This window comes from Chrysemys picta, chromosome 1, assembly GCF_011386835.1.
Source record: "Chrysemys picta bellii isolate R12L10 chromosome 1, ASM1138683v2, whole genome shotgun sequence".
Classification (NCBI taxonomy): Eukaryota; Metazoa; Chordata; order Testudines; family Emydidae; genus Chrysemys; species Chrysemys picta.
The window spans coordinates 321,696,714-321,714,244 of NC_088791.1; the positions used below are offsets into that span (position 1 = coordinate 321,696,714).

General features: G+C 44.4%; 1 protein-coding gene across 1 annotated transcript; it reads left to right on the forward strand.

Annotated features, from left to right (window-relative positions):
* The first annotated feature begins 11,696 nt into the window (after positions 1-11,696).
* On the forward strand, positions 11,697-17,126 carry LOC101932067 (stromelysin-1). The gene is made up of 7 exons (XM_065583036.1): positions 11,697-12,094; positions 12,254-12,498; positions 12,817-12,965; positions 13,059-13,184; positions 14,658-14,819; positions 15,658-15,802; positions 16,895-17,126. Exons 1-7 carry the CDS (start codon positions 11,987-11,989, stop codon positions 17,124-17,126), a joined length of 1,167 nt encoding a protein of 388 aa, XP_065439108.1. The 5' UTR covers positions 11,697-11,986.
* The last annotated feature ends 405 nt before the right edge of the window (positions 17,127-17,531 follow it).

The window sequence follows — 17,531 nt, forward strand, 5'->3', positions numbered from 1 at the left end:
GCTTTCATGGACTACAGCCCACTTAAATTTGTTAGTCTCTAAGGTGCCACAAGTACTCCTGTTCTTTTTGCGGATACAGACTAACACGGCTGCTACTCTGAAACCTGTCATTTAGCTGTTATTCATCAATGAACAATTTGAGCAAATTTTGTTTCCCAGCAGGGGCATTTACCCATATCACCTCTTCAGTCTGATGCTCTAGAATAGTTTACTTGTTAGTATATTATTATAAAGACAATGGACCACTCAGTCCTCCTACATCCCCTTTATACTGCTTCAGTGTGGCAATGGAAACTAAGAGCAGCCTAAGGCAGCAGCTAAGGATTCTTCTATGCTAGTAGACAGAACCACTTGAGCTGAGGATTCCTGCATGCTAGAGCAGTGGTTCTCAACACGGGGTCCGTGGCCCCCTTGGGATGTGCAAACCCTTTCAGGGGGGCTGTGGGGCCCCACGGCTAAAACCCAGAGCCTGAACCCCAGCACCTCCTGTGGGGCTGAAGCCAGGAACCTCAGGGTTGGAGCTGCAGGGTTGAAGCCCTGATCTCTGATAACCCCCCGTGGGATTGAATCCCTGATCTCCGGCGCCCCCCGTGGGGTTGAAGTTGGGAGCAGCTGGGCTTCTGAGTCCTGATGCTCCCCAGGGGGCAGAATCCCTGAGCCCATGGGCAGAGTTGGGGGACACGGGGGTGTTGGCCCCCTCCCCAAGCAACAGTGCAAGAGCAGGCAGTCCCGGGGCAGCTCCACACACCTCTCTCCACCTTCTTCTCTCCCCGCCCCCTGGCCAGGTCCGAGGAGGGAAGCTGGAGCCAGGCAGTGCAGGGCAGCTGCTGCTCTGGTTGGTGCCATGGATCAGTCAGCCACGGCGTTCCCTTATCTCTTGCTGCTGCTGGTGCAGGGGGTTGAAGCTGCTCCTCAGCTCCCAGCCCTCTTTGCTATCAGTCAGTAAGAGCCACCTTGGTTGGGGGACTCAGCTGGCAGATCCCTTGGGGAACACGGACCGCAGGGGAGCCCTCCCATCACACAGCCCCTAGCTACCCCCCTCCCTGCACCCTGAGCTACCCCCTGCTCCCACACAGCCCCTAGCTACCCCTCTCCCTGCACCCTCAGCTACCCCCCTGCCCGCACACAGCCCCTAACTACCCCCCTTCCTGCACCTTGAGCTACCCCCCCGCCCGCACACAGCCCCTAACTACCCCCCTTCCTGCACCCTGAGCTACCCCCCCGCCCGCACACAGCCCCTAACTACCCCCCTTCCTGCACCCTGAGCTACCCCCCTGCTCCCACACAGCCCCTAACTACCCCCCTTCCTGCACCCTGAGCTACCCCCCTGCCCGCACACAACCCCTAACTACCCCCCTTCCTGCACCCTGAGCTACCCCCCCGCCCGCACACAGCCCCTAGGTACCCCTCTCCCTGACCTTGAGCTACCCCCCTGCTCCCACACAGTCCCTAGTTACCCCCTCCCTGCACCGTGAGCTACCCCCCTGCCCGCATACAGCCCCTAGCCACCCCTCCCCCTGCACCCTGAGCTACCCCCCTGTCTGCACACAGCCCCTAGCTACCGCCTCCCTGCACCCTGAGCTGTTTTCAAACTTTTTGAGCTGAGCCCCCCCACCTTTGAGTTATAATTTTTGGTTGCGCCCACCCCCCCAACCCAGACTGGCAGGTGGCCTGCTGAGGTGAGTCAGGGGGTAGAGGTGGCACTCCCTTCCCGGACCCTGCCATAAGGAGCTAGCTTGAGCCCCGCTGGCCCCTGCCCACCCAAAATAGAAGTCAAACTACACCTATGCCCGTACCCCCTTCCCCTGCCCAGAGCTCCCTCCTTCCCCACTGGGCCTTGGAGTTTTTATTGCATGTTGTGAGGTGCCTCAGAAAGAAAAAGATTGAGAACCCTGTGCTAGAGGATTTCTCAGCTGGTGTAGGGCTGGCTGGAGTACAGGGGTATACCAAGGTGGCAGAGGCATTCCTGACCAGTGGAGTGGCAACTTCGGAGCCACTATTCACTGGTGATTCTTGCAGCATCTAAATAGGAAGAATTGCTGCATGTCATTTAATTCAGTACAGGCTGGTTTTTAAAATATCCTTTGGTGGAGATGGAGACTGCAGAAAATTCAAACAATTCCAATTACCCCTCCACTTTCAGCACATTCTCATGCTCCTTTCTTCTTCTGTCATCTTGGCAGTCCCAATCTTAGCCAGGCACTGAGGGAAGCACAGACAGTACACTATCCAAGTATGATGGAGACAAGATATGGAGCTGTGTGCCATCACTTCTGTGTGCTGACGCCAGCCCGGTTCAAAATGTCTCACTGTTTCCCCTTGTGCTCTCACATACTAGATAAAAAGGATGGGAAGGGATTTGCAAAACAGAACATTGCAGCATTCCACAAAACAGAGCTTTTAAACTAGAACAACAGCCGAAAACAACCCTCTGACCCTTGTCAGAGGTAAAAGGACAGCAGCACCCTAAAGAGGTCCTGTTTACGAGGTGGGGGCTATGGGTGAGTTATCCATGGTCAGTGGTATAAGAGGCTACTGACAGTTCTCTAACAGTGAGTGTGAACCCACCACATGGAGAACTACAAACAACAATATGGTCTCTGTCCCATACCCAGAGCTACAATAGGATTGAAAGGGCTCAAGGAAATCTGAGGGCTTCAGCTGACAACTATGGTTATCAATATGCAGTACTCTTCCCCCAGTTAGGAAGATTAAAAACAGGGCAATAACTGGCAGCCAGCATCGAGTAACGGCTTCCTGAATAATGGCCTAACTGCTGCTCATTTCAGGGAAATAGCCACCTGAAGGGAAGCATTAATGTCAACCATTATTGCTGATATTAGCACCACCTTATAGGTACAAGTGGTCCCAGTGCTTCCCTCCACTTCCTGTCACCAGCCCCAAGGACAAGGGTGCAACTCACCAGCCACTTACCATTATTTTATATGCATATTGTGATAGCACCTAGGCGCTTCAGTCAAGGACCAGTACTCAGGGGCCATTGAGTTAAAGACCATATCAATAATTAAGTCACGGATGGTGGGAATTGTATCAGTTACCAGTTTTGCATGAAACAATATGAATCTAAGAGCAAGGTGTGATGTTATATGAGTAAAATATGACCATGTAGATCACTGTAGCTACCACTGTTATACAATTGCAATAAATCTTGTACAAGGTATGCCATGTAAGGTGTCAATGGAAAAGTTATGGTTTGATTAATGTGATTATCCTATTTGTATGCATGTGTCATTTTTGTATCTGGAGTTCTGAATATTGACTATGTAATTGTATTTCAACTGTGTTTGCTCCTGGTGACACCCACAAGGTATTTACATCCAGTCTAACCAGCACATTGTGAAGGGAATGTTTAAGTTGATGGCCTATCAATGACACAATGGGCCATGGAAGAAGCCCATCCCCACCTAATGGACTTTCCAGATGGACTGTAAGCCAGTGAGGGGAAGTAAGAACTCACCTTACCCATCTATACAGGCTGCCCAGATTCATGTATATAAAATTAAATGGGTGCTGCATGTTTACTTACTCCCCACTGCTGCTGGAGAAGGTGGGCAATGACTTGGCTGCACCCCAGAGCTGGTGGCCAGAAAAGTTGAACTGGTTTGATGGGAGGGTGTCACAATTTGAAAGTGGAAGAGGCCAGCAGAGCAAGAAGGAAGCAGCAAATGAATTGTGTCTCAGAGGCAACTCCTGTTGCTTTTCTGCACCACCTATTTCTCCAGGTTGTGCCTAAAGTCAATACCTAGCTCCAATAGACTGATCTTCTGAAATGAATGACAGGATCTTTTCACAGAAAAGCTCTCTTGAAAGGTCTCAAGTTTCAAAATTTGGATCTAGATTTCCTTCCCCCATTCCTCAAAGTTGTGGGGTGTTTGGCTTAGGCCTATCTCTGGTTTTAAGAGTCATGACATAATAATAACAAATTATAACACTACTTAAGATCACATATTTGGGGGAAAAAAACCTCCTGATTAAACATTTCTGCTGGGAAATGAAATGTGGCTCAAGTAATTTGTTTATACACGTCCACTAAATACAAATATGGAACTGCTTTAATCTTTGTTACTGTTGATGTCACTTGAGAAGAGGAAACTGACTTTACAAGACAGTGCTGGGAATTCATCCCTAATAATTGAGATCAGTCACTGATAGTCACGTAGATCATTTCTCTATGTATCATTACAATGGAACCTGGCCTATATGCCCACTGGAATTTGAATAAATACAAAACATTAATATCACTATTTACTATTAGAATGGCATTGAGAGGCTCCAGCTAACATTGAGACAGAACAAATCCATAGTAAAAGACAATTCCTGTCCGCAAATGCTTGCAAGAAAAAGGAAGTATTATTAACCCCCTTTTATACGGGAATCAAGGCATAGAAAGACGGAGTGAGTGGCCCATGGTGATGCAGGAAGTTTATGGCAGTTGGCAGAAATGGAACCCAGATCCAGACTTCCACTTGGTTTTATCATAGGCCATCTTTCCTATGTCTCATTCAAATAGTCTCAGTCCCCTCCCACACAGCTTCCTTTCAGTCTGCCTGGCTCACAAGTAGGGAGCAATCTGACATTGGGGAAGGGAGTGGTACAGCAATAACCGTGAGAAGGGAGGAAGAAGTGCCTGAATGGGAAAGGGGAACCGCACAATAGGGGAGCTGTCCTTAATAAACCATATGGAGAAGGGGAGAAGAAATAGTTGGTGATGTGAGGAGAGACCAAAAGGGAACAGAGCCTCCTTTCCTCACCCAAACCATGCTGACTTGCCATCAGGAAAAGACCCAGGGTGCAGTTATCACAGGGACTAAGCTGTGCTGCCTCCTTACCATTCACTTTCAAACAGGTACTGAAAAATGTATTTACCTAAAGCTGGGTGTCAGAATTTTGACTGGAATTCAGACCAATCCTAATTTAAGGCTGAATTTTGGGATAGTCACAGTACCACCAAAAACACAGACAGAAAGTGAGTCAGCTTTTTTCAGCCACAAAAATCACCCTAACAAATATTCTTTGGCTACTTTAAAGCGTGTGCAATAATAGAAGCTAAAAGTCATGGATTTGTTCTTCATCCTGTCTGTTTGTGGGTAGAGAAACAAAATCCTCACTCGTTCTTCAACTGTTTTTTAATGATGACTATCTAAGAACTTAGAGAGACAAGGTGGGTAACTTAGTACCTTTCATTGGAACAACTTCTGTTGGTGCGAGTGACCTCGGTCAGTACAGACCCAGAGTTAGAGGTGCATCTGCAGAGTTCACCTCCCACCCTGGGTGGAGGTAAGGAGGCACCTTATTCCCTATGCCTCTCCACCAGCCACCCTGCTGGCCATTCGCTGCACCTCTCCAGCCACTCATTCACCAGCTGACTGTTAGTCACCTTCTGCTACCACCTGCATTTCTGCTGTGATCACTGTACATCACTCTCTTAATGATTTTCAGCTCTTTGCAGGCTGGGCAGAAACGTTGCCCCATCTCAAGTGATTTCGGCTCTGATTGAGCATGTAAAATAACAAAAGAGGCTCCTAAGGAAGCCTAGTTAGCTCTTTCTTTGATCAGTGGGGAGGAACACATTAAACCAGGATGTTGGTGTTAGTCCTGCTTTGAGCAGGGGACTGGACTAGATGACCTCCCGAGGTCTCTAGTCCCCCCTAATATTCTATGAGGAACCCTTGGGGTGGGTTTGCAATCCTCCTGGCTGAGACACCTATCCCCATCCCTCTTATTTTTACAGTGCTCTGGCATTCAAGCCCCTGGCTAAACGAGGTCCTTTCAGCTAAGGGTGGCGCCCCTCATTTTGGACAGGCTAAGCACAGTCCTGCTTCCCTGTATTCCTATAATAATTACAACATTGGTAACTGCATTTCACGACCCCTGCATTCAGTACTAAAGTGATTTGTAACCCAACACCAGCCAAAGTTGATTACTTTAAGGAAAACACTACTCTATCTGCTGGATATCTCAGTAGAGCAGGAGCAAACTGTATTTACATAAACACACCCAAAGTCTCTCCCCCTCTCAGCCAGCTGTCAGGGAAGCATTCATTCAGTACATTTAGACCCTTACATGAGTAATCGCTATTCAGGAACATTCACATGAGCAGCTTTTGTTCATATGAATGTCTGTTCTTCATACAAATGCCCACATTCACATGTGTGTCCAAGATGGTCCTCTTTTCATTATTCACTGCTTGTTATTCACAATTTGTTACTTTTTATTCCTTTTTTAAAGTCTCAGTCAACCAATTAGGAAGCCGAAATGATGCCGTGTGACAGCGGACCAGTATCACATGACAATGAATGGGTAGTTAAAATGAAGGGTTTGCAAGCGAGCCATAGCCTGGCTCATGTTAATTCCACCTATTTGGGTCGTATTTGTGAATAGCGAAGATATTTGTAGTAATCAGAATTTGTTCACACAAAATTCTCAAACGCACACACAAAAAGGGTTAAATTCATCAGGCAATTTACTTAAAGTGGATGATTTGTCCAGCTGTAATCTCTTTGATATCAGACTGTTTTATTAAGATGTATCTGTGTTTGAATTTTATGGAATCTTTATCAAATGAGAAGCCATTTTTCAGAAACTTGAAAATTTCTGTGCACTAGAAACAACATTTCAGACTGCTTTTTCAAATTTTGCACTGGGTAAGTTGGTGTTCATTGTTGCTGCATGGAATTGGGCCTGTTTTCCTGATTGGATGAGTCTACCCTAGGCAGTCCGCAGGACAAATAGTTAAAGCTATTTTAATTCATTTCCTCAAATGAAGTGGCTGCATTTAGTGTGTTCTCTCTCAGACGGCCAGCAACAACGGTTGTCGGTGGTGGTGGGGTGATTCATTTCCCTCCTGGCTGCAGTATGGTGGAGAGAGTAGATTATCTCCATCCCTTGGGATTGTAGGCAAGCAGTGGTCCTGCTTAGCATTCCTCAAAGACTTTGTAGGGAAGCACAGTCCTTGCTCCAAAGAAGATACCTGGTGCAATATCTTCATCAATTATTTAGATAATGACATAGAGAATCCACTTATAAAGACTTATCACACAGAGAGCCAAGCTGAAGAATCAAGGCCTTGGCAGGCCTAAGGATGGAAGAAGTAGCTAGGTCTTTTCACTCTGTCAGAGGAGGTGGTGGCCTATATGAGAGCAGGTTCCTATTGCTTTAGTGCTGTTACTACTTACTGGGCATGGGATGAAATCACACAGGCTTTGAATGACCAGAAACTCTGGCTGCCCACCTGGAGAGACAGACCCATCCTACCATTATGCAGCCAGATTCCAAAGACCCTGCAGATGACTGAGGTGTCCACAAGAATAGGGACAATCTTAATTTTTATTGGAACCTATGGGGAACCCACCAGGTCTCACAGCTCTCTCTACACATAGTCTCCCTCTACCCTATATAATGGTGTCTTCCTGCCAGGAAGGTGGACTATTGCCTTCTTCTGTATCTTCTTTGGAGCAAGCTGGGAAGGGTTGCAAGTGCTTTGGAGGATAGGATTAAAATTCCAAATGATCTGGACAAACTGGATAAATGATCTGAACTAAATAGGATGAAATTCAATAAGGACAAATGCCAAGTACTCCACTAAGAAAGAAGCAAGCAGTTGCACACATACAAAATGGGAAATGACTGCCTAGGAAGCAGGGAAGTGGTCGCCTAGGGCGCTGCGATTTGGGGGGCGGCGACCGCAGCGGTTTTTCGGCAGCGGGGCGGCATTTTGGGGCGGGACCTTTCACTGCCTCTGTGGAAGGGCGGCATTTTGGGGTGGGATCTTCCGCCGCCTAGGGTGGTGGAAAAGCTGGCAGCCTTCCTGCTAGGAAGGAGTACTGCAGAAAGGGATCTGGGCATCATAGTGGGTTATAAGCTAACTATGAGTCAACAGTGTAACACTGTTGCAAAAAAAGCAAACATCATTCTGGGACGTGTTATGCGTGTTGTAAGCAAGAGATGAGAAGTAATTCTGCTCTACTCTGTGTTGATTAGGCCTCAATTGGAGTCCAGTTCAGGGTGCTAGATTTCAGGAAAAAGAAATTCCACAGAAGAGCAATAAAAATGATTAAAGGTCTAGAAAACATGACCTATGAAGGAAGATTGAAAAAAATGGGTTTGTTTAGTCTGGAGAACAGAAGACTGAGAGTGGACATGATAACAATTTTCAAGTGCATAAAAGGTTGTTACGAGGGAGAAGAATTGTTCTCCTTAACCTTTGAGGATAGGACAAGAAGCAATTGGCTTAGATGGCAGCAAGGGATGTTTAAATTGGACATTAGGAAAGACTTGCTAACTGTTAGGGTGGTTAAGCACCCTGGGATAAATTACCTAGGGAGGTTGTGGAATCTCCATCATTGGAGATTTTTAAAAACAGGTTAGACAAACACCTGTCAGGGAGGGTCTAGATAATACTTAGTCCTGCCATGAGTGCAAGGGACTGGATTAGATGATCTCTTGAGATTCCTTCCAGTCCCACAATTCTATGATTCTATGATTTGTAATTTATTGTATACACAGATGCACACCATGTCCAGTGGGGATAGGAAAGACCAAAAGCATATGCCCACTCTAGTTCCACTTTTGGAAATGGTAAAGGGATTCCTCAAATACTTTGGAGGGAAGCACAGTCCTTGCTCCAAAGAAGATACAGAAGAAGGCAATAGTCCACCTTCGTGGCAGGAAGACACTGTTATATAGGGATCTATTATGGCTCCTGCCCTCCTTTCTTCACCCTTTTATCCTCCACCCTAGGATCTAGCTAACACAGAGAGGCAAAGTGCCAAATTCTACTTCTGGGTAGTATTTCAAATATCTGTAGTTAAGAAATCACAAAATTTCCAGCTAGCCCTGGGATTTTGATTATCTGCAGAAAACTTTGGTACTGTTGAAATTTAATTAAAAGCAACATTTTGAGACCTCAGATAACCATATAAGTTGGACTGGAGAAATATGTTGCACTAGTGGTGATCCATAATACTGGAAGGATGGTCCAGCAGTTAGGACATTAGCCTGAAGACTCAGGAGACCCGGGTTTAATTCCTAGCTCTGCTACAGACCTTGGGCAAGTCACCTAGCCTCTCTGTGCTTCAGTTCCCTGTCTATAAAATTAGGATAATAGCACTTCTCTACCTCAGAGGGGTGCTGTGAGGATGAATATATTAAGGACTGTGAGGTGCTCAGTCACTCTAGTGATGAATGTAAGTAACTAAGCTAGATCGCTGAAAGTCCCTTCTGTAGAAGTGGGCACTGTTTCCTGAGAGCCTGCCACTGATGCTGTAGGGATTTCTGCTTTTTCACTTCTGTATTATACAAATATATGTTTTAAACTCTGTACATCTCCCATCTGGAGCAGGAGGGTGGCTCCTGGTCTCCTCCCCCGAAGACACATGCATCAGGCAATGCAGTTGATTGTAATGGTGCTACTGGTATAGGCCAGTAGCAGATTACTTATCTCTCCCTGTCTATCCCCAGAGTAATGGGGAAGTAAAGAAGGACCTGTGCCTCAGAGCAGGGGTTTTCAAACTGTGGGTCGCGACTCAGTACTGGGTCACAGAATGGAAGGGACTAGGTCATGGTGGCCCAAACCCCTGCCCCAGCTCTGAGTCCCCCCAAACCTGAAGTCCCCTCCTGCACCCCAAACTCCACATCCCTGGCCCCACCCCAGAGCCTGCACCCCCAGCCCAGAGCCCTGACCCCTCCTGCACCCCAATCCCTTGCCCAGATCCCCCTCCCACAGCCTGAACCCCTCATTCTCGGTCCGACCTCGCAGCCCTCACCCCTGTACCCCAACCCTCTGCCCCAGGCCTGATCCCCTCCCACACCCCAAACCCCTCAGCCCCAGATCCATTGGGTTGCAGGCATCAACAATTTTCTTCAACTGAGTCGCTAGAAAAGAAGTTTGAAAACCACTGCCTCAGAGGGACGATTTGAGTCACAATGTCTCCTGGATACCCTGGGCATGGTTCCTGTGCCATTACTTAGAAATGTGTGAACTGTTCTCTGACAACCTGCAGAACTCACCTCTGTGGCTGTCAGTTTGACCTGGCTTGCATATCTGGGCCTTCACAGTCATGCTGATTCTCAGTTCATCACATCTGATATGCAGAACCATAAAATCATTATCTGTAAGCTTCAGTCTGCAGAGCATAGCAACTGGACTTGTTCATTAGCCTACCTCACCCTTCTGAGAGCCTTGGGCAAGAGCCAGGCACATTCTGGTCTGTAATTTTTTAGTTACTAACATGCTCAGTTGCCAATCCTAGGGACCGAAGTTTACAGATAAGAATATTATGGTCCCATGTGTCAAATGCCATTGAATGAGATACAGCATTTCAAGCATTGTGGAGAGGCAGGAAGAAAGTGAGGTCAAAGTCCTACCCTCCCTCATAAAGTCCTATGGTATGGCCCATGGATTAGCAATCAAACTGGGAAAAGATTATGATATGGATACTCATACCTTCCCCAGGACCTATTGTGGCAACACCCATTAATAGATATGCTTGGTCCTTGCAGAGGGGATATAATTATTTATAGTGGGGTGCTAATCATGATGTGCCAGAGTTAACGTTGCACAACTATTTCCATTTTAGTCCTGTCATTAGTTGCTTGCATCTTTCTGAAACATTCACTTTTGGAAGCTGACATTTCCCATAGTTGGTTTGTGCACAAACATGGTTTGGGAAGGAGAGGGTCGGAGTGGAAATTTGATCTGAAAAACAAGTTTGGCATTTTTGAATGTGAGGCCTCAAGTTCATAGATTCATAGATTCTAGGACTGGCAGGGACCTCGAGAGGTCATCGAGTCCAGTCCCCTGCCCTCATGGCAGGACCAAATACTGTCTAGACCATCCCTGATAGACATTTATCTAACCTACTCTTAAATATCTCCAGAGATGGAGATACACAACCTCCCTAGGCAATTTATTCCAGTGTTTAACCACCCTGACAGTTAGGAACTTTTTCCTAATGTCCAACCTAAACCTCCCTTGCTGTAGTTTAAGTTCAAATGCTCCGTTCTTGAATGAACCCAAAGCTCTGTTGTTCTCGCCCATCTTTTATAGTAGTTAGTTCTCATGCAAGTCTATGGGTCTTGCTGTGTCATACTTGCATTGTTTATCACAGATCTGGTTGTATACATAACCATCTTTTATCTTCTTATCTGGAATTTTGTTCTTGTTTTTGGGCGGATACCTTTGTACTTTAGGGTTGTTAATGTGCACTCTTTGGCCCTCGGGACAAGATAATACTGGCATCTTTGTTTCTTCACTTCCCCTTTGGTGATCATCACATCCGTTGTTGGCTTCTCTTCTTATTTACTCACACACTTGCATTCTCACTCATACAAAGAATGGCTAAACAATTTTCTAATGAGCAATTAAAGAGAACAGCAAAGTGAACAGTTAAACAATCTTTTAACAAGCAGCTTAGACTTGGAGCAAAAATAAAATGATTTTAAAGCAAAACAATTTCATATTACAATTTTAGCTTATAAAACAAGACAACTACTGACAACAAATTGGAACAATTTACTAGATTAAGACAACATTTGCTAACATGTTTTTTCTCACACAGCTACCCTTTAGCACCTCTGAAAACTCAGACAACTTTTATGCAGATGCCTAGATACGACTTTTGGTGCTGAACTCAAGTTTGAAAATGTTGGACTAATTTAGGATGGAAAGGGGGAAAAATGGGATGGAAAGGAATAGGAAGATATCCTGGACATCCTCTGACAATATTGCAAAATCAGGGGGTTTCAGACGAGGTCACCTGTAGTGTGTCATACTTCTCCTAAAAGTAGCATTGTGTATGTTTTGTGGAAAATCAGAGGATGTTATAAACTGTGAGTCATGTCACTGTTGATTTTACAGAGCACTCAAGTGATATATATACCGGGACACTGAGGAGACATGCATAGAAAAGATAGAGACTGAGAGATTTTGTTAAACTAGTGACGGGAAAAAGAAGTGATCTTGAAAATGAAGAGTCTTTCATTCCAGATCTTACTTTGTGTAGCGTTTTCTTATGCTTTACCACTACTTCCGGAAACAGAGAAGAAAAATGAAGAAGACATGCAATTTGCTGAGGTAATGACTGTAGACAGTATATATGCATAAAGCTGATAGGAAGAAGTAGTCTTTTATCATATTAAGATCACAGCAATAACTATATAACTATTAAGATTATTCTATACATTTTAAAAGAAACATGAATGTCATAAAATGTGGGTATTTTTTTCCCGTCAGAAATATCTGGAAAAGTACTATAAACTTAAAACAGAGGCAGAACCTATCTTTAAAATGAAGAACAGCAAACCCATAACTGACAAAATCCAAGAAATGCAGAAATTCTTTGGGCTGAAAGTGACTGGGGAATTGGATTCCAGTACTCTGAAGGTGATGAAGCAGCCCAGGTGTGGAATACCCGATGTCGGTCAGTTCAGCACCTTTCCACTGTCTCCTAGATGGACAAAAACAGATCTGAAATATAGGTAATATTTCAATGTGTTTCCTTGAGTGCCTCTGGGAATTACAGAAAGAATTAGCTTTATATGTTTATTATTATTTATTCTTATCATTATGGTAGCACATAGGAGCCTGAATCAGGATCAAAGCCCTATTGTTGTAGGCACTAAAGAAACACAGAGGTAGACATATATTGTGTATCAAGGAGCATATTGTCTAAAAAGACAAGACATACAAATAGTAATATACAGACAACAAGGAAGCAAAATGTTTAACTTTAAGTACATGTCCTGTTAGTTGCATTTTTAATTGCTTACATTTATTTCCTTATTATGCATTTAAAGGATTTTGAACTATACACCAGACATGGAACCAGCTGATGTAGATGAAGCGATTGAGAAGGCTTGGAACGTCTGGAGCAGCGTGACCCCACTGAAATTCACCAGAGTTTATGAAGGCAACGCAGATATAATGATCTCCTTTGTGGCTGGATGTAAGAGAATCCCCATGTGTCAAGGATAAGTATTGACTCCTTTACTTACAGTCCTGATTAAGAAGAATCATACTTTTATGTATCCTTTTCTAGTTCATGGTGACTTCTTTTCCTTTGATGGACCGGGTAAAACTCTCGCTCATGCCTTTGCACCGGGCGAAGGTATTGGTGGAGATGCCCACTTTGATGAGGATGAATACTGGACAAAAGATTTGAAAGGTAGGTATTCCTTACTATTTCATTAGCATTCTCTGCTGTACAGTATTTGATTTTAAGAGCTATTAGCTCATTTTTACACTGGAAAGAGATGGGGACACAAAAGTAATGCAGCTTAGTAATAACTACTTATAAAGGGTCTGAACATGCTGTACTTCTCAGCAGAATTCGCCTTGCAATCAGTGGTTCAGATTCTGAGCTCAGTGACACCCATGACAATCCATAGTAATTCCACTGAAGTCAATGCAATGACTACAACTGTGGCTCCCGTGGAGTGACTGGAATTACCATGGATGTGGACTGGTTTGACTGAGTTAGTGTCGGCATAGAATTGTGCCCTCAGGGTGAGGTTCTTAGCAGTTGTAAAATACTGAACTCACCACTTTGAAAACAAAATAAAATAATAAAGTGATGATAACTTTTAATAACCTTGTGCAGGGAAAACAATGTGTGTTCAGTGGATGAGTGTATTTGTGGTGCATGTTGGGTGCTTCTGTCTAGTGTGCTTTATTGTGGGTTATATTATGGGATCACAAGCTATGGGGCTCAATGCAGGAATTATGGAGTGAAATTCAATGGCCTGTGTTATTCAGAAAGTCAGTCAAGACAATCATAATAGCCACTCCTGGCCTCTGAATTCATCAATATTAACAAAACCTTGATTATACGTAAGGAGGGATATTTCTGCAGTATGAACAGATGCTTTAATTTTGGCTGGTCTCATATTTGTTTCTTTGAAGGAATAAAAATGTAATAACCTCTACATAGTCAAAAACTAATTATTTTCACAGTCTTTTCTCAAGACTAAACATGCCCAGCTTTTTTTAACCCTTCCTCATGGGTCATGCTTTGTAAACCTGTTACCGTTTTGGTTTCTCTGCTCTGGATGCTTTTTGATTTGTCCACACCTTTGTTAAAGTGTGGCACCCAAAACTGGACACTACTCCAGCTGATGCCTCACAAGAAGCACAATTCTCTCTTGTGTCTTACATATGACACTCCTGTTAATACACCTTAGAATCATATTAGCGTTTTTTGCAACTACATCACATTGGTTGCTGATGTTCCGTTTGTGATCCACTATAACCCCAGGTGGTTCAGATCCTGAGTCCCACTGTGACCTGGATCCAAGCCCTGTCATTTTGCAAGATGGACACAGCTCAAGCTGCAGACCAGAGTCAGAAGGTGTGTGTAGTCCATATGGATGTGCTAATACGTCTGTGAGGCCTGGGTCCAGCAATTGTGAGGTTTACAATGCAATATGGATACTTAAGCATGGGCTTGGAAACATTCTGTTCACAATCCCAGGTCACACAAAGCCAGGTTTACAATGCCGTGTAGACATACCCTTTGTTTCCCTTTTTAAACTACTATGTTCACCCTTCTCCTCCTCCTCTCCGCTCACCCGTCCTTTCCTATTGTTTTATGGGGACGTTTATTTAATCTATGTGCATTCTACGCTTTTTATATTTTTAGGACACAACCTGTTTCTTGTTGCTGCTCATGAGTTTGGCCACTCATTGGGTCTTGATCATTCAAATGACTTTGGCTCCTTGATGTATCCAATTTATACGCCGATGGATACCAGAAACTACAGGCTCCCTCAGGACGATGTTGATGGCATTCAGAGCCTATATGGTAAGGAGGAAGCATCACTTTTTTTTAAAGTCTCTCTCATACAGGTTACAAACAATCTGATGAGAATGTGTAACCAAGAGTCATACCGTGGCCTAACTGTGTGGGGTGTGAAGGGGGTAAGGCGCCTCCGTCCTTAGAGCAGTGTACAGGGGCTGGCTGTAATTGCAGTCCTTGCTCGTACCTTTACACAGGGACTGTGTTCCCTCTTGTGTCCTCTTGGGTGCTAATCATAGCCAAAGGGATGAGAAGCAGGTAAGGCCATGGCTCACTCTAAGTCCATCTGCACGAGCTAGCTCAGCTGGCTAACTATGAGGAGGAGCACATAGTGCGACCCCTTCGTGCATATTAGTCACCCCCTGCCTCCCCTGCAGAGGTGAGTGCTTCCTGGGCATCACTAATCCAAAAGGTTTAAATATGTTTCTGTATGAAACTTTGTGACAGTCTTGTGCCAGCTCCTAAGCAGACGTGAATTGGCACAGCTCCATTAATATCAAGGAGGAGTTCAGAGAGGCAGTGGTGAGGGCACTAGGCTAGGACTCCAGAAACCCAGGTTCAATTCCTTGCTCTGCCATAGAGCTTCTGTGTCACTAATCCTCTCAGTTCCCTCATCCGTAAAATGGGGATTGTCCTACCTCACAAGGGTGTTGTGTGGATAAATACATTAAAGATTGTGACACGTTCAGATAATATGGCAGTGGTGGCCACATAATTACCTAGATAGAATGGGAAAACACTGTTTCAAACCAATGGAGAATTTGGCCCAGTACTGCTGTTCTCCAAGAGCTGTAATAGCAATACTAACTGACCTTCCAATTCTGCTTTTAACCTCTTCCCTAAGGACCCCCAGCCTCTACTGAGCCACCAGCTTCCACACCACCCACAGAAACACCCACAGAAACATCAACCACAGACATCTGTGACCCTCAGATGACTTTTGATGCCATCACCACCCTCCGTGGGGAAATAATATTCTTTAAAGACAGGTAAATTATTTCTGTTTTGTCAACATCAAGTTTTGCTTAGTCTACACTTGTAATGGCAATGCTTTGACAATTAGTTCAAGAGGGGGGATTTCCTTCCAAATGTATAGTCAACACAACCTCATAAATTTCTACTTCCCATGTAACCTGGGCAAAGTAACTGGGCTTTCTGACAGGTGAGTAAATATTAATATTTTAAATCATCCTTAGTCATCCTGTGCATGGTCTGTTACATTTCCATGGCAATTGTGCAATCAGAGCATTGTACTTTGGCCTGCAGCCATATCACATGAAGCATTGTTCTTGACAGACTGGTATCAGGCTGCAGATGGCAGATCTAAAGGGAAAACTATGGGGCTATCGAAAGTGTTGTTGGTGATTCAGTAGGTGGCATTCTTAGCCTCCAGACAGCATTGAATCAAGGCTCCAGCTGCAGTGCTTGGCGACACTCTGCTGTTAGAGGCGCCATCTTTTCAATGAGATCTGATACTTAACCCTTTAACGGGTCATTTAAAGATCCCAATGCACTTCTTGCAAGATGGAATAAAAGTGGCATCCCCAGGGTTTTGGCCAAATACCAACTCAGGGAATGACATTCTGCCTGCATAAATACTTTTTGAAGATTCAACGGAAGAAATTATTCTTAAATGTCCCTCCTAAAAAGTGCAGTTTAGTGTTGCTGTGCATTGTCAAAGAGCTGATACATTGCACCGAAGAGATGGCTGCATTTACATGGTGGGCAAAAGGATTCCTCCTGACACAGCGTTACAGATAGGTTTCAGCTCTTCCCTGTGCCTTACTGGGGACCAAAGGAATGGGAGGGAAAGGGTGAGGTAAAAGGGCATGGTGGAAGAACCACAGTGCAAAGAAATAGGTCAGGATTTCTCTGTAGCGCTGAAGAGGGCACTAGGAAATGGGCATTGCATCTCCAAGGGGACATGATCTGTGGGTTGGGAGCATGTCCCACCACCTGCAACTAAGGAACAAATGTACAGCTCATGTAGTAGGAATTTTTATTACATTTTCCTGTTGACGATCTCGTGAATTAATGATAAAATATGATTATATGAACAAGCAACTTGTCTTTTCAATCAGGTACATCTGGCGCAAGAGTCCTTATTTCCCAGGTATTGAGCATGATTTAATTTCTTCCTTCTGGCCAACGCTACCTTCTGGCTTTGAAGCTGCTTATGAAATTGACAAAAAGGATCAAGTGTTTCTTTTTAAAGGTATTTCTATTGAATTCCTAGACATTCTTCTTACATGTGGAAATGAAGAAGCAATTATTATTATTTATAATAACCACCACCACCTAGCACTTACATAACTTTTCACTTCAAAGTGCAGTTTCACAGTCATTAACTAATTAAACCTCACAACAGTCCTGTGAAATAAGATATTGTGCCTATTTCATAACTGAGAGGAAAACTGAGAGTGATGTTAAATGATGTGCTTAAGGCAGGTGAGAGGATCAGTTATATATCTGAGCTAAAGTGTTTAAAATGGAGTGCTTACATTTAGTCAGCTAAATTCATATTTAGGCACCTAAGTGGCCTGATTTCCAGAGGTGCTGAACAATCCCAGCTCCCATGGGGGGGAAATGTTTTTTTTAACTACTCTAATGAATTTATAAAGCAAAAAATCCAAGTGTCCTGAAACCTTAAACATTCCAGCTGCCTTGCAAGAAAGGAGTGTCTTCAAATTCAATGCTATCAATGGAATACACCCCTCA